This window comes from Ornithorhynchus anatinus, chromosome 1, assembly GCF_004115215.2.
Source record: "Ornithorhynchus anatinus isolate Pmale09 chromosome 1, mOrnAna1.pri.v4, whole genome shotgun sequence".
NCBI classification, from domain to species: Eukaryota; Metazoa; Chordata; class Mammalia; order Monotremata; family Ornithorhynchidae; genus Ornithorhynchus; species Ornithorhynchus anatinus.
The window spans coordinates 87033131-87054695 of NC_041728.1; the positions used below are offsets into that span (position 1 = coordinate 87033131).

The following is a 21565-nucleotide window of genomic DNA, read 5'->3' on the forward strand; positions in this document are numbered from 1 at the left end:
TGTTTTAAATTTTATAAACACAACATGTTTGAGGTCTAAAAAAAGTTGTCTTTTAATTTCATTTAGATTGTTAGAATTAAGCAAGTCTAGCTACTTTGAACAGAAATTTGAGTGTGCAGTGATCTCTTACATTTTAGTTATAAGCTTTGTCTGATTTACTAGGAAGGAAACACAGAAAGGACTTTTAATCATATATAATAATGATGATGATATATAAGTACTTACTATGTGCCAAGCACTGTTCTAAGCACCTAAGCGCTGGGGTAGTTACAAGGTAATCAGGTTGTCCCAATTGGGGCTCACAATCTTAACCCCCATTTTACAGATGAGATAACTGAGTGACAGAGAAGTTAAATGGCTTGCGTAAGGCCACACAGCAGAGATGTGGCGGTGGGAGGATTAGAACCGACATCCTCTGACTCCCAAGCCTGTGTTCTTGCCACTAAGCCACGCTGCTTCTCTACTTTATACTTTATATACTTTATTACCTCTCTGCCTTGGGTCATGGTGAAAGGCAAGATTAGGCTAGCCAATACCTTAACCTCAACAACCCCTGTCTGTCTTCATGGAAAGATATCTGATGTTGTTCACTGCTTTTAGTGGTAAAGAGTTTTAGAGCCTCAAAGAGACATCCGCTATTCACTCCCCTTTGTGTTTGAGAATGGCCATTGACTGAGCCTCTCTATCCACAACTTTAATATGTGTTGAGGTTCTAGGAAAAACAGATTTGGTACTCCTGTTTCTTGAGTACAATTGTACCTTTGTGCCTGTGCAAAATAATGAGATTGGTATTATCTTCAACCTGAGTCAATCCATCAATCACATTTATTGAGCGCTTACTATGTGCAGAGCACTGTACTAAGTCCTTGGAAGAGTAAAATATAACAGAGTTGGTAGACAGACGTGGTCCCTGCACAAGACTGTAAGCTCACTGTGGGCAGGGAAACGTCTGTTTATTGTACTCTCCCAAGTGCTTAGTACAATGCTTTCCACACAGTAAGGGCTCAGTCATAAATACAATTGAATGAATGAGTGAGTTCAGCGTGGCTTAGAGGATAGAGCTCAGGCCTGGGAATCAGAAGGTCATGGTTCTAATCCCAGATCTGCCACATGTCTGCTGTGTGACCTTGGTCAAGTCACTTTATTTCTCTGGACTTCAGTTACCTCATCGGTAAAATGGGGATTAAGATTGTGAGCCCTATGTGGGACAGGGACTATGTCCAATCTGACTGACTAACTTGTATCTATCCCAACGCTTACAACAGTACTTGGCACATAGCGCCTAAAAGGTACCATCATTATTATTATTACTTTTATTCATTCATTCAATTGTATTTATTGAGCACTTACTGTGTGTATAGCACTGTACTAAGTGCTTGGGAAAGTACAATACAGCAGTAAAGAGAGACAGTACCTGACCACAATGAGCTCACAATCTAGAGGGCTTATGGTCTAGAGGGGGAGGCAGACTTAATACAGTAATGGATAGAAAACCCACCATTGCAAATTGTAACAAGCATGTTTTGAAACAAACAAAACTGAGGGTTTGAGATTTTTTGGACAAAAACTTCCAAAGTTAGTGTAGCCTGAAATAGCGATTCATCTGTAAAATGTAACACATTTCTCCTTTAATTCTTGCATTCTCTTGTCGTTAATGTTGTTTCTCAACATCACTTCAGTGATACCTGCTGATCCGTCATTGCAGAAGAACATGGCTTCTTTAGCCAACTGACCCACTTGGCAACATCCCAGCAAATTCACTTTTATGATTGCTGGGAATGGAAGGTGAACCCATTGATTCAATCTCACACTGAATAGGACATCAAGCCACTTCAGATAATGGTGTGAATGTGTTTTGCAGGACTGCTTGTACAGTAACTTCTTTCAGTATGTCATCTAGTTGCTTTAGATTGGTCAGGATACAATTGACTAGTCACTGTAAAAGAATCGAGGGGTGGTAAATCAACCTGAGTGTTGTCTTTATAGACACAGGAATCTTGCCTTTCATTCAATGCTAGCCCTGTTAACAACTTAAAGCTCAAAGCAGTTAGCCTAGAGGAAGTGGTGTCATTGTTAACAGTTTGCTAAACAAGCACAGAAATGAGAAACAAAGGACAGTTAGGATTGAAAAATGCTTTTTTCTTTAAAAAAAAATGCTGCTCTATGTTCTCTGCTTGTTCATTGACTCTATTTCAAAACTCCTTCAATTAGCTCTTGTGGATAATTGGGGAAGACTAAGTGACTAAAGTTTATTGCTCTTTAATGGCCTACACACTAAAACTACATCCCAGTTAGGCAAGCAGTGCGTTTGAAAATTTTAACATTTGCCAAGAAGTTAGAATGTCTAAGGTTTTGTACCAGTGACTTAAATAGTGCTCAAGAATTTTTGTGTGATTAAAGTCAGAGAGGCCACACCATGTGTTGTGTCATTATTTAACCACTGAAACTCCTCTCTGCATCACTGCATTATCATTGCTTCTCTCTACTGTATTTCTGAGAGTTGGTGAGTGTCTTTGAGGATATTTCTTTCAAAGAGGAAATTATTTTTTCAGGTTGAGAATATCTTCTTTCCACTCTCCTGAATAAAAAAGTTTGTTCAGAATGAAAGGTGCACTCAACCCTGGGTTTTAAATAATTTCTCCAATAGTTTTTTAGCTGCCTGCCTGGAAATATTAGGGTCAGTTTTTGATATGATATTGTAGTTGTGGGTTTTGGGGGGTGGGCATTGAGCCACTTTATTAATGAGTAAAAGTTCTTAGTTGGTAGTAGATTTCTGACAACTCTAGAATTCCACCACTGGCCTTTCATATTACTAAGCTTGATTGGCAGGTCCTAATTCAGACATTGTCTCTGGCCCAAAGCAAGCTCACAACCCAAAATAAAAGGGAGAGAGGAAGAGAAAGGAGGGAGAACAGATAGGGAAAGAAATAATGAGGTAAATTCAGCTAAATAATGATAATGGTGGTATTTATTAAGGGCTTACTATGTGCCAGACACTGTACTGAGCTATAGGAGTGATACAAGCAAATTGGCTTGGACACAGTCCCTGTCCCACGTGGGTCTCACAGTCTTAATCCCATTTGACAGATGAGGTAACAGTCTCAGAGAAGTGAAGTGAGTTGTCCAAGGTCACACAGCAGACTAGTGCTAAAGGAAACTGAATAGAAATAATAAGGCTAACAATGCCACCCTTACCAAAAAATTAGAAAAAGCATCCAATTCTGTTTTTACATAGTTCTTTTGCCTGGTATTTATCTGTGAAGGCTTCTCAACAAATCAAGAAGTTCTATCTGCAGAATTAACCACAACCAACATTGAATGACTCCACGTGGAGTTACTGGTCAATGAAAATAATCCATTAATAGAGTAAATATGGTATTTGTTAAGTGCTTATCATGTGCCACACACTGTACTAAGTGCTGGGGTAGTAACAAGCAGGACTCTTAGAGAAGCAGTGTGGCTTAGTGGAAAGAGCATGGGCTTGGGAGTCAGAGGTCATGGATTCTAATCCTGACCACCACTTATCAGGTGTGTGACTTTGGGCAAGTCATTTAACTTCTCTGCGCCTCAGTTACCTCATCTGTAAAATGGGGATTAAGACTGTGAGCCCCATGTGGGACCTTCTGATTACCCAGCGCTTAGAACAGTGCTCTGCACATAGTAATCGCTTAACAAATGCCAACATTATTACCTTCCATCTATCCCAGCGCTTCAAACAGTGCTTGGCACATAGTAAGCGCTTAACAAATAGCATCATTATTATTATTATTATTATAAAATAATCTGGTCAGACTCAGTCTTTACCCCACAAAGGACTCCCAATTTAAGAGGAGGGGGGGCAGATACCGAAAACCCATTTTATAGATGAAGACTCTGTGATACACCTTCCATGTGCCCAAGGACACCCAGCAGACATGGCAGAGCTGGGATTAGAATCTGCTCCCCAAACTCCCAGGCCCTTAGTCTTTTCACTAAACCACTCTTTCCCTCACAGACCCTGCTATATTTGTTGGCAGATGGGGAGCTGGAGGAGGGGAGGGCAGTGGCTTAGTAATAAACTGTTGCTGCATATCATTCCCCTCACCCCCTTGCTCAATTTGCCTCAATCCATTGCTCTACTGCCTCTATCCCTACAGTCTCAGTCATTGTTGGAAGAAAGACTGCAAATCATTGGGAACTCACTGTAAATTTAATATCAGATTGATCTGATCTCAAATGCCTTGAGTCTAGTGACTGGTACAGACTCTAAACTCAACCGGTGCCCTTGAAGTATTTGTTGGTATGGAGGATGATGATAAAGGATCTTATTCATTTCCTTTTGAGAAGCTCAAGCTTTCCTGCCTATGGTGACCACTTCTCCCAGTTCCCAAGTTTCGCTGTGAAATCGTTTGGCACTTATGGTGGTACATCACTAATTTGGGCTGTCTCAATAGAGCATTGAAAGATATCCTAGATATATGAAAGGTCAAAGGATCTCCTGAAGTCCCAAAGTAACTTTCTATCCATAGCAGGTCTCATCTCTGCTCATGTCATTTAAACCTATGAGAAATTGTTTCTCGGCAAAATAATTTACTCCCAAATTGAATGTTTTCCCTTTTTCCTAGAAAGGGCTTGGATGAGATGGTTAAAAGTGTTTGAAAGATTGTAATTATTGTCCAAGCCAGTAAACAAATGGCTTTAGTGGTTTTTTTTACTACTTGTTTCTAATCTGTTCAGTATTGCTGCTTGAAAGCTAGGGGGGTTTTTTTGGCAGAAAATTTTTATTGGGTAAATTATTTATTGGCCTCTTCCTTTTCCCCCCCTCAATATTTACAGTGCTACTGAGACTTGTGGTTTTCCTTCTGGGGTTTCTGCCATCAATTTTTGTCCACAGAGTATCTTAATTGGTACCTTCCTCATTGTTTTTCACCATTCCTTGTAGATTAATGAATTCTCTTACTGTATAATTCAGCTGTAAGTAGAGGATTCTCACAGCCCCACTTTTTTTGTTTTTATGTGTTTTCCTAACCCACGTTTGTTCAGAAAATGGAATTAAAAAATCAAATAGTATTTAATAATTCTTACTACATACCAATTTCTCTTTTCAAATGCTTGCTACCACTTGACCTTGTAATTTCCTTTTTTGTTCTTCTTGAAGCTTTATAACCCTTAGGAGAAATCCGAATACCTGTGTTAATTTTTCCTTGGCTATTCATGATAACTGTTATGATCATCCACTTTATGGTTGTCACATATACTATCTTCTAATAAATCTGGCTATTAGGTTCCTCGGTTGAGTAGCGAGCGTCTCATATAGATTAAACTAGGGAAATATATTTTAGTAGTATATTGAATAAAAGTCTGACAGAAAGCTCTGTAACCTATTGGAAAATCATATTTTATAGCAGTTTAATATGGAATAAAGGTGCTATGGGTGGACACTTTGCTGAAATGGTTACCTTTGTCTCATTGAAACAAGAATGCTAAAATAATGCTATGCTGAGTTAAAAAAAACCGCAATGCTTATTTGGAATGAGTAAGCTCCTTGTGGGCAGGAAACATGTCCACCAACTCTGTTACTATACTTTTCTAAGTACCTAATACAATGTTCTACACACTAAGTGCTCAACAAATACGATTGCTTATGTGCCACAGGATCAAGAACAGATTCACCACAGAAATGAACTGCCCTGACAGCTGCCAGGTTAAAACCTGCTATTTCTACCCTGTGGGCATTTCAAAAATTATACTCTAAGACCCTGAAGTACTTTGATGTTTTTGGGCTGGTTGGGGGTTGGGAGTGAGATGGAGGTGGGGAGAAGTTGACAGCCTTAAATTCCAGATGAAAGAGCCCCCAGCGTCACTTCAGGAGCTCCCAGACCCTGGTCAAACTGCCCTGGATCCTAAAGTTCTCTAGCATTTCAGTTCTTATTCAGGTTGAGGAACGTTTTCTTTTTAGGGTTCCCCAACTCTTGCACCTGTCACTCCATTGCACCTTATAACGGAAGCTCAGGCATCTCCTCGAAGGAGTGGAAGTCACTGGGGATTGGGCTACACTGGATTGGAGGGAATCCTGAAAATAAGTGGTCTCCCAGTGGAGAGGCGGCAAAACTCAGATCCCAGCTGACAGGGCAGGCATTTCATGGGAATTGAGCTAAGGGTGTCATGCTCACAGCCACAAATGCTCAAAAGGAAGCGAACAAACTCTGGGCCCACATTGTCTTGTGCCTAGATCCAGTTTTGTCCTGCAAGGTTGAGTTGGATAGGTTCTCCTCAGATTGGAATGGCCCCAGAAATCTGCTGTGAGATCCTCAGGCCTCGAGGATGCCCAGTATCAGACTGGGTAGAGTCCAGGATTGGTCTGGGGCCAAGTGTCCACTTCACAGTCATTCTAGGGTGGCTCCTTGGATGTTTAAAACCAGATCCCAGGGCTGTAAGACATAGTCATGCCTGAAGTCTACCCCATTTCCCAAGAGTCCTCCAAGAGAAGCAGCGTGGCTTAGTGGACGGAGCACAGGCCTGTAAGTCAGAGGGACTTGGGTTCTAATCCCAGTTCTGCCACATGTCTTCTATATGACCTTGGCAAGTCACTTCACTTCTCTGTGTGTCAGTTACCTTGTCTGTAAAATGGGTATTAAGAGTGAGCCACATTTAGAACAGGGACTGTGTCCAACCTGATTAACTTGTATTACCCCAGGGCATAGAACAGGGCTTGACACTTAGAACAGGGCTTGACAGGGCTGAGCCTTCTGCCTGATGAGTTAATGCTTTGTCAGACCACCTACTCCATCCTGTCCCTTGCTCATTTTAAGACATTTTCTTTATTGCCTCCCAGTAAATCATTTTCCCAAGTCATTAGCATATCAAGTTTCCAAGTTTTTCAGTCGTTGGTCTTGCTTCACTTCTTTTTTTTTTCTCTTCATTTAATCAAGACAGGGCTTCCCCCAAAAAAGTATCCTGAAGGACTTCAGGGTTGGGTAGAGGGTGGAGGGGGGGGGGCATCAGAGGTCCAAGGCAGTGAGAAAACATAAGGTAACTGCCAATTTCTAATTCTCTTTCTCCTCCCAATTCAAACTCAGGAGGAGTATATGAAGAATTGCTTTGACATCCTGGAGGGGATCTTTGATATGGAGAGTGAAGTAGGATGAGAAAGTTTCAGTGCCACTGGACTAGAGTGAGCTATTCACATCTGTTGGGAATCCAATACACTCATAATTCCCCCTTATTCCCTTCTCCCAACCAAAAAAAATCTCCTGGAAACTGCACAGTAAAGGGAAAGATAGGAATGAGAGTTTATTAAATTGCCTTAGGTACACTGCTTAAGTTTTCATCAAGGCCACTTATTAAATTTACAGATCCACTCTGATTTCTGGAGGATCTGTCTTAATTTTTATGGCTTGGCTACAGTGGTAGTAGGAGTTCCAATATTTATTGAGTGCCTATTAGGTGCACTGTAATGATAATATTAATTAATAATTGTCCTATTTAAGTGCTTTCTAGGCCCAGGCACTATACTGAGCATTGGGGTGGATACAAGCAAATTGAGTTGGACAAAGTCCCTGTCCCACACAGGGCTCAGGGTCTTAATCCCCATTTTACAGATAGGCTGTAACTGAGGCACAGAGAAGTCAAGTTACTTGCCCATGGCCACACAGCAGGCAAGTGGTGGAGCAGGGATTAGAATCGATGACCTTCTGAATCTCAGGCCTGTGCTCTATCCACTACGCTAAAATGCTTCCCCTTAATTACTATACTAGATTCCTGGAAAAATGAAACACTACACTAGAACCAGGAAGACAATATAAAAATATTTACAGTACAGTAGTCATAATAAATTATTGACTGTACAAATGGTTATCTGTCTGTACACAAATGCTGAAGAAAGAGTTACATATGCAAGTACTAGAGGTTGGCTGTTGGGCCTATGTGACTTGGGATGTCTTGTTGGATGAGATGGGGTTTTAGGGGATCTTTGAACACAGGGAGAACTCTGGTCCATTTGGATTTGCGGAGAAAGGGACTTCTAGGCTAGGAGAGTTCGTTCTTTGTCATCAAGGAAAGTGTCTACCACCTCTATTATATTGTGTTTTCCAAAGTGCTTAGTAAAGTACACTGTAAACTCTAAATAAATACAGTTGATTGGTTGAGAAAGGTTTGAGCAACAGGTTAGAGGCAAGAGATTTGAAAGTAAAGATACATTCTGAATGTTAGTTTGGAAGGAGTGAAGAGAGGAAGTTAAGTAGTAGCAGGAAAAGAACTAATATGTAGGATGGGAAGATGTGGTGGAGCTCCTTGAAGTTGACTGAGAAGACTCTTCCCTTGATGTGGAAGGAAATGGGAAACTAATGGAAGGCCAGAGGGTTGACTGATGAGAGTGTTGGTTTACACTGTATTCAGTGCCAGTATTCGCAAGGGGATTGTTCAACTGCAATGGACAAAAGAGTTTATGACACTGAGTTATTCTGTGTGTCTTGAAGATGATAATTTGAAACTGCCCAATATTAAAGTGTGAAATGTTGCATTTTTCCTAGTCTCACGTATTGATATATTTCTTTTTCTAGGTTTTTCTGGCAACTGCATTGGCTGTGGAAAGAAAGGATTTTGTTACTTCACTGAGTTTTCCAATCACATAAATCTAAAGTTGACCACCCAGCCCAAGAAACAGAAACATTTAAAGTATTATCTGGTTAGGAATGCACATGGAGTTCTCATGAAAGGCCCCTTAATCTGCTGGAAAGGATCAGGTAAGGCCAAGATATTCTCTGGTCACTGTTCGGATAGACTCTTACGTACTTTCAAGGCTGCAAGGTCACTGGCAAGTTATCTTTGTCGAAGTAAATCACACTGCATCAATTAATAAAGCTAAGAAGGTGTGAGGTTTTGTAGAATGCTTAGTTTGCAGGGGTTAAGACACCTTAAAATGTCCTTGTGTGTTAAGGAACTGTGAGCCCATTGGTGAGTACGGATTGTCACTATTTGTTGCCGAATTGTACTTTCCAAGAGCTTAGTACAGTGCTTTGCACACAGTTATTGCTCAATAAATACGATTGAATGAATGTACACAATTAAAATGTGTATCATGTTTGGTAATTAAGGTTTTGGGACTGTCTCCATTTTAATAGCCCTGGGATTTGGAAGAAAATAATTAGAAATGAAAAATTGTGATAAATCAATATCAATCAGTAATATTTATTGAGTACTTACTTTATTCAGAGCACTGTACTAAGCGCTTGGGAGAGTACAATTCAACAGAGTTGGTAGACATGGTCCCTGCCTACAACAACTTAAAGTCTAGAGGTCTTAGAGTCTAACGGCTGTAATTAATAGTGAAGGTTATCTCAAAAGCACCATCCCCTTTACCCTTTTCTCTCCCTTTCTCCCCGATCCCTCTGGGCAGTAAGGAAGTTGGTTGGATATTCAGGCTAATCTTCCTGCAGCTACATAGCACATTAGTTCTCTCTTCCCACAGAGACCTCTCATCCATATATCCCTACTTCACTGATCGCTAGCTGACAGGCCCCAACTGATTTCACCCTCTCCCCTCCTTGGCGTGCAAATCCACACCCTTGAAATTGCTCTCTCAACTCCCACACCCCCCGACCTTTCCTCAGTCTCAATCTACCAAACCTCAACTCAGAATCACTCTTGAGGTGCAGTTACCTGACATCAGCATTTATGCTGCAGAGCACTGATGAGGAACATCTATACTCAGAACTATTACTTCTTTCTAATTGACTCTCCTGTCCATTTCCTCACCTCTTATTCCAGACCTTTCACTCCCTTTTGAAGTCCCCCTGCTCCAGATCTCTAGTACTTCATTAAAAAATTAAACTGTGAGGCCAAGCTCTAAAAAATGTTCCCTTTACTTCCTCAAATCCCTTCTGACTGATCATCCACTCTCTCATTCTTTCCCAGTTATCTTTGGCCTATTTTCCAAACTTACTGCCTCTGACCCCATCTCCCAAATGTGATTCCCAAATCTGTATCTCAAGGCCTACCTCTCGCCTTCCCTGCAATCTCACATTTCCTCCTGCTTACATGACACATCTACTTGGATGTCTTGCCTGCTGACACCTCAAATTGAACATGTCCAAAACTGACCTAGTATTCCCAACCAAACCCTGTCCTCCCACTGCTTAACTCATCATTGTAGACAATACCACTATCTTCCCTAGCTCAGATGGGCCTGGGAGTCAGAAGGTCATGGGTTCTAATCCCGACTCCACCATTTGTCAGCTTTGTATGGCTTTGGGCAAGTCACTTCAATTTTCTGTGCCTCAGTTACCCCATCTGTAAAATGGGTATTGAGACTCTGAGGCCCACATGGGAAAGAGACTGTGTCTAACTTGATTTCCTTGTATCCAGCCTAGTGCATAGTACAGTGACTGGCACATAGTAAGTGCTTAACAAAAACCAAAATTTTTTATTATTATTAAGCCCATAACCTTGGCGTTACCCTTGACTCATCTTTCTCATTCCATTCACATATTCAATCTGTCACCAAATCCTGTCCCCCTTCCAATGCACCAGTTCACCTCTCTCCACCTTCAAACCATTATTAATGTCACATCTTCTCCAAGAGGCCTTCCCCAATTAAACCCTCTTTCCTCCAGCTCACTCTCCTTTCTGGGTTGTCTATGCACTTGGATCTATGACCTTTGAGAATTTGATATTGTCCCCACCTCCAATCCTACAGCACTTATGTACAAATCTTCAAGTTACATATAAATTGCTTATTTACTCATATTAATATCTGTTTCCCCCTGTAGACTGTAAGCCCATTGTGGGCAGGGAATATGTCTGCTAATTCTGACATACTCTCCCAAGTGATTGGTACAGTACTCTGCACATAGTAAGCACTCAATAATTGTGACTAATTGACTGATCTCTCACTTTTTGTTTCATTTCATTAAGTAGTGTATGTTCATAATAATAATGATGGTATTTATTAAGCACTTACTATGCAATTTAATTGGTAGACATGTTCCCTGTACATAAGGAGCTTACCATTTGAGAGGGGAGACTGACATTAAAATGAATTACAGATATGTATATAAGTGCTGTGGGGTTGAGGGGTGAGTATCAAGTGCTTAACGGGTACAGATCAAAGTGAACAGGTGGTCCAGAAGCTAGAGGGAGTAGGGAAATGAGGGCTTAGTTGGGGAAGGCCTCTTGGAAATCTCTGCATGTCATTTTAATAAGTCTCTGAAGGTTGGGAGAATGGTGGTTTTTTCGTTTAGGTTTTGAGGGGGGGCACATCACATAACAGTCCACATTCTCCTTCTTACTTACTCACTGTGCCTCATTTCTGGCTTTTCTCCCTCCAACCCCCAAACTGCACCTTCCTCTTGCCTGAAAATTTCCACCTTCTTCAAATCTGCCAGATCCTCAGTTCTCCTCATTTTTGAAGCTCCTCTGAAATTCCTCTAGGAAGATTTCTTTGATATCTTTTCTTCTCCCCAGCTTGCCACCACCCAAGTATCATATCAGCACTTCTACACTCACAACCTCCTCTGAGCTTTTGCACATTTTGATTTACAAACTCAATTGTTTAAGGACCTCTTCCTCCTAGCTGCAAAATACCATCTGCCTCCATTAGGTTGTAAGCATCTTGTGGGCAAAGGGATATGGCTTCCGTATTTGTTGTCTTCTCCCAAGCGCATAGTACAGTGCTCTGCCCACAGTAGGCTCTCAGTAAATACTTTTAATCTTTGATCAACTGATATTGACTTGATGCTTAACACTTCTTCCTCTTCCTTCAATTGCTCCCTCTAAATTGATTTAGAGGAATCTGGTAAATAGGACCATCACCCTTATGCATAGGAACAGAAGAAAGGATTTCTAAGATATGGTTGATTTAATAGTTGAATCTCACATTAAATGAGTTTGTTTCTAACCTTCTCTTTCTTAGAAACAAGATCCAAAATGAAATGAAAGAAACCTTTCATTCTAAGATCTGCAAGTTGGAGATATTCTCTGTTTTGTAATTTCCTCGGCCTTTTTAAGGGCGGAAATTGCAGGCAGAGATTGCGGGCTGCGCTTCCCTATGAACCATTTTATTTCCCAACCCATCAGCTTCCCAGCGCCCACCTAAACTTCATAACTGCCAAAAGGGGGCTAGGAAATTGAGTTTGGCAGCCTGTTCTATGGGGTGATACGAAGGTCTCTGTCCTGACTGTAAACTGTAAGCTTGTTATGGGCAGAAAATGTGTCTGCGAATTGTGTTGTATTCTGCCAAGCACTTAGTCCAGTGCTTTGCACATATTAAGCACTAAAGATCATTTATTGACTCTGCCACTTAAAGCTGTTCAATAACATATATGGGCTCTTTTAAAGTAGGCCACTATTTTAACTGCAGCCCATGGGACCTGTGCAGTTCTGTAAGCCTCAGAGTCTTCTTTCCTTAGAGTTCCGAAGTCGACAGTCCTCTTCTGGCCCCTGTTCCAGCTCCCTGTTCCAAGTTCCGGAGAGTTCAGGGTCTATGGCTGCCATCACAAATGAGCCTATTCAAGGACCTCATCCACATGTTCTCCTTGGAGCTCAACACTCAGGTAACAAAGAGAAGAACATCTGTGGGTGCTAAATACATGATGGGGCCAAATTATATATGCCGGGAGCTTTTTTTTTTCCCTGAAAAGGGATCCGGTTCTGTTGACTTTCATGTGCGAGAGCAGTTTTGAGACCACAGTGGATGGGGAAGAGAAGCTTGGTCATTGTCACTTGATTAGATGACAGATGATCTCTCAGCCTTCCCCAGTGATTTCTGGAGCGTGGTCTAGGGGAGTGGGAGAAGCTTGGGACTCCCCTCTTACCAAGATCTGTGTGGGACAAAATTTCGGGAGAAATATTGCAGCTCTCCACAGCAATCCTGGTCCCACTGGTCTTCCTTGACACTTTCCACCCTCTCACCTCTTTTCAGTCACTTTCAAACCTTGTGCAAACTTTCAGAAGTCAGATGCTTCCCTTTAATTCATCATACTGCCTCCAGATGCTACAATAATAATAATAATGTTGGTATTTGTTAAGTGCTTACTATGTGCAGAGCACTGTTCTAAGTGCTGGGGTAGATACAGGGTAATCAGGTTGTCCCACGTTAAGCTCACAGTCTTAATCCCCATTTTACAGATGAGCTAACTGAGGCACAGACAAGTTAAGTAACTTGCCCAGTCACACAGCTGACAAGTGGCAGATCCGGAATTTGAACGCATGACCTCTGATTCCCAAGCCCGGGCTCTTTCCACTGAGTCATGCTGCTACAAGGAGGACCCGACTGCCAAGACAATACATTGGAAAGCCCCAGGGTCTGGAACTGGGGTGGAAAGATAAAATACCCGCTCTCCTTCCCTGGTAATAATAACAATAATACTAATAACAACAGCTGTGATATTTGTTAAGCACTTAGTATATGGCATGCCCTGTTTTAAGAGCTAGGGTAGATACAATACTATCATATCAGACAGACCGTACCCCACATAGGGTCTCTGTCTAAAAGGAAGGGACAGCCAGTATTTATTTAGTCCCCATTTCACAGATGAAAAAAACTGAGGCATAGAGAAGTTAAGTGATTTGCCCAAAATCACACAGCAGGCACGTGGTAGAGCCAGAATGAGAATCCAAGTCTCCTGACTCCCAGTCCTGTGCTTTTTCCACTAGGCCATGCTGCTTCTCAATGATGAATGTGGTATTTGTTAAATGCTTACTATGTGCTAGGCTCTGTGCCAAGCCCTGGGATGGATACTAACAAATCAGGTTGGGTAGTCAGTCCCTGTCTGACATAGGGCTCACAATCTCAGTCCCGTTTTACAGGTGAGGTAACTGAGGCCCAGACAAGTGAAGTGAAGTGTCACATAGCAGGCAAACTCAAAAAATTACATTTGTAAACCCACTGAGTACAAAATGGGAAAAGATGAAAATACAAAGATCAAGCCAAAGGACATAATGATATCAGGGTCAAGGCAGTATTTAAACAACAAACAGTTTATCTCCATGTTCCTCTACCTCTTTTCTTACTAGCTTTTCCTGAGCCTCATGTAGTACAGGAACCTGATTATCTTGCATCTACCCTAGTGCTTAGTACAGTGTTTGGCACATAGTAAGCACTTAAATACCACCATTATTATTATTAACATAAGTACCTGTTCTTTTTGCCTGTTGAACCCTAAAGTATGATTTTTCATTTTCCTCATAAATGGAAGTAACAATTTTGTAGAATCCTGCAGAACAATTTTGTGGAATTCTGCAGAAACAAATCAGTTATTATATGTATTCCCTATTATATGATGAAGCATTAGTTAAAAATAGAAGCCCTTTTGACCTGATTCTTACAGCATGGGATTTTACCTTAAGAACCCATATTCACTGGGCAGGAAGGAATCCAAGTAAAGACTTACCTGTTTTGATATTTGTTTATTTTAAAATTTCACTCTAAAATTGCTAATTTTTCAGGAGTTCATAATTCTTTCTTTTACTTACATTGTATATTTTCAAGTTCAGTTTCATCTGTAAAGTGACCCAGTTGGTAGAAAAAGAATGAGAAAGAAGGCAGTCTGCATTTTCTAATGGTCTTACCATTATACTAAGACTAGTACATTTCTTGCCTTCATTTACAGCACTACCAATTATCAAATAATATGTTAGTGTAATAGAATTCCATTTTCAGAAAGACAATGTCCAGTCTTTGTGTTTTCAACTTTTCTCATTTTGTGCTCAGTGGGCTTACAAATAGACCTTACCACTAGAGAAGTAGTTTAAATTTGTGGTTGTTAGGTTCATTCATACCAAGAAGTTTATCTATGCTTTGTTTTATTTGTAGAAGAATGATTGGAAGAACAGTTATGAAAAAATAGTTTAGTGGAATAGTCTGAGTAGACTGTAGCCACCAAACAGGATTTCATAAGAAAAACCTTAATAATAATAAATAATAATTATGGTATTTGTTATGTGCTTACTATGTGCCAAGCACTGTTCTAAGCGCTGGGTAGATACAAGGTAATCGGGTTATCTCACTTGGGGCTCACAGTCTTAATCCCCATTTTACAGATGAGGTAATTGAGGCACAGAGAAGTGAAGTGGCTTGCCCAAGGTCACACAACAAACGAATGGTAGAGCTGGGATTAGAACCCACATCCTCTGACTCCCAAGACCGTGCTCTTTTGAATGTATTCTCCGCTCTTTCCTTTTTTCTCTTTGTCTATCAGGGTCTACATCTGATCATCTCCAGGCAACAGCAACAATGAATCCTGCTGTTTTTAATGGGATAGATCTCCCTAAACATCAACAGTTTGTGAAAACCAATTTGTCAGTCCCAGCAAAACTCTCCGTTTTAGGTAGGTTTATATGGTCTTCTCTTTGTTATTTCCTGACTTCAAACAAAGGTATGGCAGATAAACTCATCTGGAAAGGGGGTTTAAATTAAATTCCTTTGCTTCTGGATCAGAAGTACTTAAGAACTGGTAGTGGTTGTAAGTAATTTATAATACTCTCATCCTTAGTATTAACATATTTGGGTTGAAAATTAAATGGTCATAGCAAAAAAAAAGAAAACTGAGTCTTTCTAATCAGTTTCTTTGAGGGGGATATATTTAATTTAAGTGACATATTCTTATTGTGTCAGTAGATTCCAGTCCAGTAGCCCTAGAACGGACCCTAAAACCATGTAATGTTTTTGAATCCCATCATTTATTTTAATGTCTGTCTCACCCTGTATAGTCTAAGATCCTTATGGGAAGGGATCGTGTCTAGCTCCTCTATTGGACTGTACTTTCCCAAGCTCTTAATACAGTGCTCTGGACCCAGAGAATGCTCAGTAAATGCCATTGATTGACTGATTGGTAAGTCTTAGAATTTGGAAACTCTGGGCTTTTAAATAAGCAGGAACAGCATGGGGATGCCCAGTTCATATTTCCACACCCAACTTGACCCACAGGATATCTGAGTTCTAATAATGCCACAAGCTGCACTCTTTACCCTACCCTCCCGGCTGCTGAAGGAACACCCTCATCAACTCAGAATGCTCCCAGGGCAACCCTGAGAACCTCCCAGGCAGTCCTCTGGGAACTGCTCAATATGTCTCACATAATAATAGTAATAATAAAAAAATACTATTACAAAATGCTTACTATGTGCAAGGCAGTGTTCTACGTCCTGGCATAGATACAAGATAATCGGGTTGGACACAGTCCCTTTCCCACATAGGTCTCACAGTCTTACAGATGAGGGAACTGAGGCACAGAGAAGTGAAGTGACTCACCCAAGGTCACACAGCAGACAAGCAGCGGAGCTGGGATTAGAATCCAGGTCCTTCTGACTCTCTGGCCCATGCTCTATCCACTAGGTCATGCTGCTTTTTTGTCTCTCACCTGTCTGAGAGATCCAGAGTGGTCAGGAGAGATCATGAGTCATATCTTTTGACCTCCTAGTCTCTCTTCTCTGCTGGCCAGAATGAAGAAAGGACAAGAGTGAGACAGCTGGGAGGCCACAGCTTCCAGCACCCTCCAGGATGATCCCATCCTGAAGTGATGTGCAGGAGATGGGTTGGGGAGGTGAAGGGTAAATTTGAGCATTTTCGCCCACTTCGTTCTTATAAAATGTCCCTTGGTACTTCCAGACCAGAAGAGTTCTAGGTTGTGCCTCTGCTGAGGAAATTGCTTTGGACCACTTGTTGATTGGATTCAAGTTTAGATGTCCCATAGCCTGTTAAATGATTATATTTATAATATTCATTCATTCAATCATATTTATTGAGCACTTACTGTCTGCAGAGCACTGTACTAAGTGCTTGGAATGTACAATTCGGCAACAGAGACAATCCCTGCCCAACAACGGACTCACAGTCTAAATATTGTGGTGTTTTTTAAACATTTACTATGTGCCAAACACTGTGCTAATTCCTGGGGTAGAGCCAAGATAGAGAAGCAGCATGGTTTAGTGGAAAGAGCACGGGCTTGGGAATCATAGGTTGCAGGTTTTAATCCAGGCTCCATTACTTGTCAGCTGCATAACTTTGGGTAAGTCATTTAACTTCTCTGTGCCTCAATTACCTCATCTGTAAAATGGGGATTAAGACTGTGAGCCCCTTGTGGAACAACCTGTATCTGGTATCTATCCCTGCCTGACTACTTGTTTTGTTTTTCTGTCTGCCTCCCCGTTTTAGACTGTGAGCCCATCGTTGGGCAGGGAATGTCTCTATCTGTTGCTGGTGTACATTCCAAGTGCTTAGTACAGTGCTGTGCACCCAGTGAGAGCTCAGTAAATGCAATTGAATGAATATCCCAGTGCTTAGAACAGTGCTTGGTACATAGTAAGTGCTTAACAAATGCCATCATTATTATTATTATTATAATCAGATAGAACACAGTCTCTTTGGGATAGGGGATCACAGTCCAAGGTGAGGGAGAACAGATATTTAATACCCATTTAACAGATGAGGACTTGATGAACAGATGATCACTTTCTCCTCATTGACCACTTGGTTTATCTGAATGATCATAAACCTTTGTAGATCTTTCTGTAGTGCAAAAAAAAATTTCTTCCTGCATAGGACTCACTGAGGGCAGGGAATATATCCTTTTTATTGTTATAATGTGCACTCCCCAGCATTTAGTACAGTGTTCTGCATAAAGTAAGTGCTCAATACATACAGTTGACTACTAATAGTGGTATTTGACTGCCAATTGAGTGCAGTGCACTATTCTAAATGCTTGGGAAGAGCAAGGAAATACAAGATTTTTTTTCTGTCCACTAGGAGCTTATGCTCTAACAAGGGAGGCATAGATTGAATAAACATGTACTTCTATATTCTATCATACATTCATACAAGCAAGAGGTTTCAGGTTCTGTGGTAAACATGAACTAAGTGTCAGAGGCAGGCATGACAAGAACCAGGTACAGTCAGGAGGTGGGCTTGGGAGGAGTGTCGAGTGCTACCAGGGGAGTTCTGAGCGAGAAGAATTTATCAGTGAGGTGGTCATGCCTGGTGGAGAGAAGTAGCATTAGTAATAGTATTGATTAAGCACTTACTAAATGCAGAGCTTTGTATTAAGTGGTGGGAATTAGACACATTCCTCGTACCTCAAGAATTTCATAATCTAAGAATTTCAACGGCAAGAGAGGACTGGTGACAGACATATAAGGAGCAATGCAACAATAATAAAGCAGCATACAAAACAAGGACAATACCGAAAATAAAACAAAAATCAGCTGGGTGCTGTGTCTAGAGGACAGGATTTCAGGCCGTTTGTGGCTCTGAGTTTAAGGCACATCCATGGCCACAGAAGCCACCAGTCTTCCTTGGGTTTTGTGGAGGTCTCATGCTATGGGTGATTTTCTCTTTCCCATGGAGACTGTGGAAATTGGGTTGGGATGGAGTCTTCTCCATGGAACAGAGGAGAGCTGGTGAGCATTCCCAGGGAGGCAGAACAGCTGGTTTTCCGGTTGAGGGACACACACCAAGGGTGCTTGGCTGCACTTTGTCATGTTACTTGGTGGACCCATAATATGTTGAGAGCAGGGTCCTAGTGACATGAAGGGAAGGCAGCAGGATTTATAGTGATTTTCTCCTAGTCTTGAAGACAGTATTGTGGAGTTTTTGCTTAATGCAAAGGGAAATGGACAACCATCAGACAGTTTTGAGGAGAGGGGGATATGTGAAATAAAAATAAAGTGAACTGAATTGCCCAAGTGAATTGTTCTATCCACTGGGCCATGCTTCTTCCCCTGACTTTTCAGGACAGTGATCTGGGCAGTAGTGTGAAGTGTGTACGTATTCAAGGCGGGAGGGATTAGAGGCAAAGAGGCCAGAGAGCCAGTGGTCTAATTGGGCTGTGATGAGAGCTTTAAACAGGGTAATGGCTATGTATGTGGAGGTGAAGGGGGCACATCTGCAAAATGTTTCTGAGGAGACATCAGGATTTGGTAGCATATTGATGTGAGACCAAAAGAGGCAAAGATGATATAGAGACCGAGGGCTTCAGTCACAGGAGAAGGTGGTGTTATCAGTGAAAGTTGGGAGGTGCAGAGGAAAGTTTTGGACATTTTGGGTTTAAGATGCTGGTGGGCCATCCCAGTGGAGATATCCCAAAAGAAAGAGGAGATGCGAGATTGCAGAGAAGAAGGGGTCAGGTCTAGAGAGGTGGATTTATCAATCCATCCACAGAGCAATTATAGCTGAAGCCATAAGAGTAAGAGAGTGTAGAGGGAGAAGAGCAAGGGGCCCAGAAGAAATCCTTTTGGGACTCACATGGTTAGGGGATGAGAGGTAAAGTAAAAAGCCAGCAAAGAGGACAGAGAAGGCGTGGTCTGAGAGATTGGAGAACTAGGAGAATTCAAGTCTGCAAATCCAAGATCAGATAGCATTTTAAAGAGAAGGGGGTGGCCCACAAGGTTGAAGGTGGCCAAAGGGTTGAGGAGGATTAAGACAGAGCAGAGATTTGGTTATGAGGAGGAGGTCATTGACGACTTTGGGGAATGCAGTCTCCGTGGAGTGAAGGGAGCATAAAACTGTTGGTAGTGGTGACACCTCTTAGTTCAAGAAAAGAAGTGCAGGGATAGCTAAAATTCCCTGTGAGGTTCTATTAGAAAAAAATCACTGGCTAGCACACTCTTGGTGTTTTGGATCACTCAGAAGAACAGTGTAACCCACGAACATGACCTTGGATCGGAGTCCAGCCTTATTTCAGACTTGGCAAGTGTTACAAGAGAGTGGGTTAAACTGGCTCCTTTTGCTCCTGGGCTTTTTAGAGGTTTTTTGATGATTAATACAACTAGGTTCGGCCTGACCTCTAGTGGCCAAACTAAGATAGTTTCCCTGAGCCCATGAAGGTTTTGCTCAAATTTGCAGAATACTTAAAATTTTGAGTTTTGAAATTTGCTTGGAAGCTAAAATAAAAGGAAAAAAATCATTCACATATCGGCCTTGAGGTTGAAGCTCTAGTATTGTTTTGAAATAACGATTATAATAACGATTATAATAATAATAATGTTGGTATTTGTAAAGCGCTTACTATGTGCAAAGCACTGTTCTAAGTGCTGGGGGGATACAAGGTGATCAGGCTGTCCCTCATTGGGCTCACAGTCTTCATCCCCATTTTACAGATAACTGAGGCCCAGAGAAGTTATGTGACTTGCCCGAAGTCACACAGCTGACAAGTGGCGGAGCTGGGATTAGAACCCCTGACCTCTGACTCCCAAGCCCGTGCTCTTTCCACTGAGCCACGCTGCTTCTCTACAAATACAAACTGAATTTCCAGAATGGATTAGCCCATAATTCTTGAACATAGTAAAAATGTTGAGGCATTCCTGAATAACGGTTTTCAAAAATTATGGCTGTTGTCTAGGCACTTTATCGAACTCGGGCCCTCCAAAAAAACGCCATAAAGGATGGTCTCCAGAGTCACCATCGACCATGGACACCTGCTACTCACAAAGCGCTATGAGAAATAAAAACGGTGAGTTATACAGGCTTTATTTAGGTTTTTGGAAACAGACTTCAGGGGAAAATAATGTGGTTATTCCATAGAGGTGGGGTAACAGGAAATGGTAACCATTATGAGCGTGTTGCAAATGTTGAAATAATAATCCTTTGATGTACCATTTTTTTCCCCAAAGTGTTTTCACTTTATTCATCTCATTTTGTCTGCACAAACATCTCTGTGAGTTAGGGAGAGGTGAGGATTATTATCTTTGCTGTGCACATGAGGAGACTAATCCTCAGAATGGTTAACTGCTTGTTGCTGCAGGCCAGCAGTAGAGCAGGGACTGATGCCCAGACCATGTTTTTTCCACTACACTAAAATGAGACCTATTTTTCCTGGAAATAATATTGTAGTATCCACACATATCCCTTCTACCGTGAAGCATGACATAGTAGATGGAGTATGGGCCTGGAAGTCAGAAGGTCATGGGTTCTAATCCCAGATCCACACTTGTCTGCTGTGTGACTTTGGGCAAGTTACTTCACTTCTCAGTGCCTTAGTTACCTCATCTGTAAAATGGGGATTAAGACTGTGAGCCCCACATGGGACAGGGACTGTGTCCAACTCGATTTGCTTGTATCCACCCCAGCACTTCATACAGTGGGTGGCATAAAGTAAGCACCTAATAAATACCATCATTATTATTGTTTGGTTTCAAGGATTGATAGTTTCTTTTTAAGTTGTTTGCCATAAGTGTGCTAAGGAGTTTCAGAATTTTTTATTATTACTGCTATTAAATCTATAGGATCAGAAACAGTTTTTATTAGTGTGGCAACAATGGTCTTACAGAATGAAAAAAAAAGGCTAAACCTGTTATTCACAGGCTCATGGATTGTCTGTACCTCAACTCAGTAAAGGAATTAGATGTCAGTTCAGATTGCACATGTTGGTGTAAAATAACTGGGGGAAAAGAACTTTTGGGTGGTGCGTTTCTGCTAACGTTTCCATTTGTCCTTAGAAAGCATAGGGCTGACGTGTTTGCCCCCGTCTGGTTTGGTGGGTCCAGTCTCTTCTCCTGCTGTGGCTTCAGGAGAGCCGGTGTCTGTTCCTGATAACCTGCTGAAAATATGCAAGGCCAAGCCAGTTATATTTAAAGGTAAAACTGAACACATCCC

At 41.4% G+C, this 21565-nt stretch overlaps 1 protein-coding gene across 9 annotated transcripts in view; it reads left to right on the top strand.

Moving 5' to 3' along the window:
- The window catches only part of GREB1 (growth regulating estrogen receptor binding 1), a 161471-nt gene that overhangs the window by 78955 nt on the left and 60951 nt on the right, over positions 1-21565 (top strand). For all 9 annotated transcript variants that reach the window (XM_029074341.2, XM_039912395.1, XM_039912398.1 and 6 more), the window contains 5 exons: positions 8541-8723; positions 12387-12530; positions 15177-15305; positions 20313-20423; positions 21409-21546. In XM_029074341.2, the coding sequence (XP_028930174.1) occupies positions 8541-8723; positions 12387-12530; positions 15177-15305; positions 20313-20423; positions 21409-21546 (705 nt within the window). The remainder of the gene's footprint in view (positions 1-8540; positions 8724-12386; positions 12531-15176; positions 15306-20312; positions 20424-21408; positions 21547-21565) is intronic.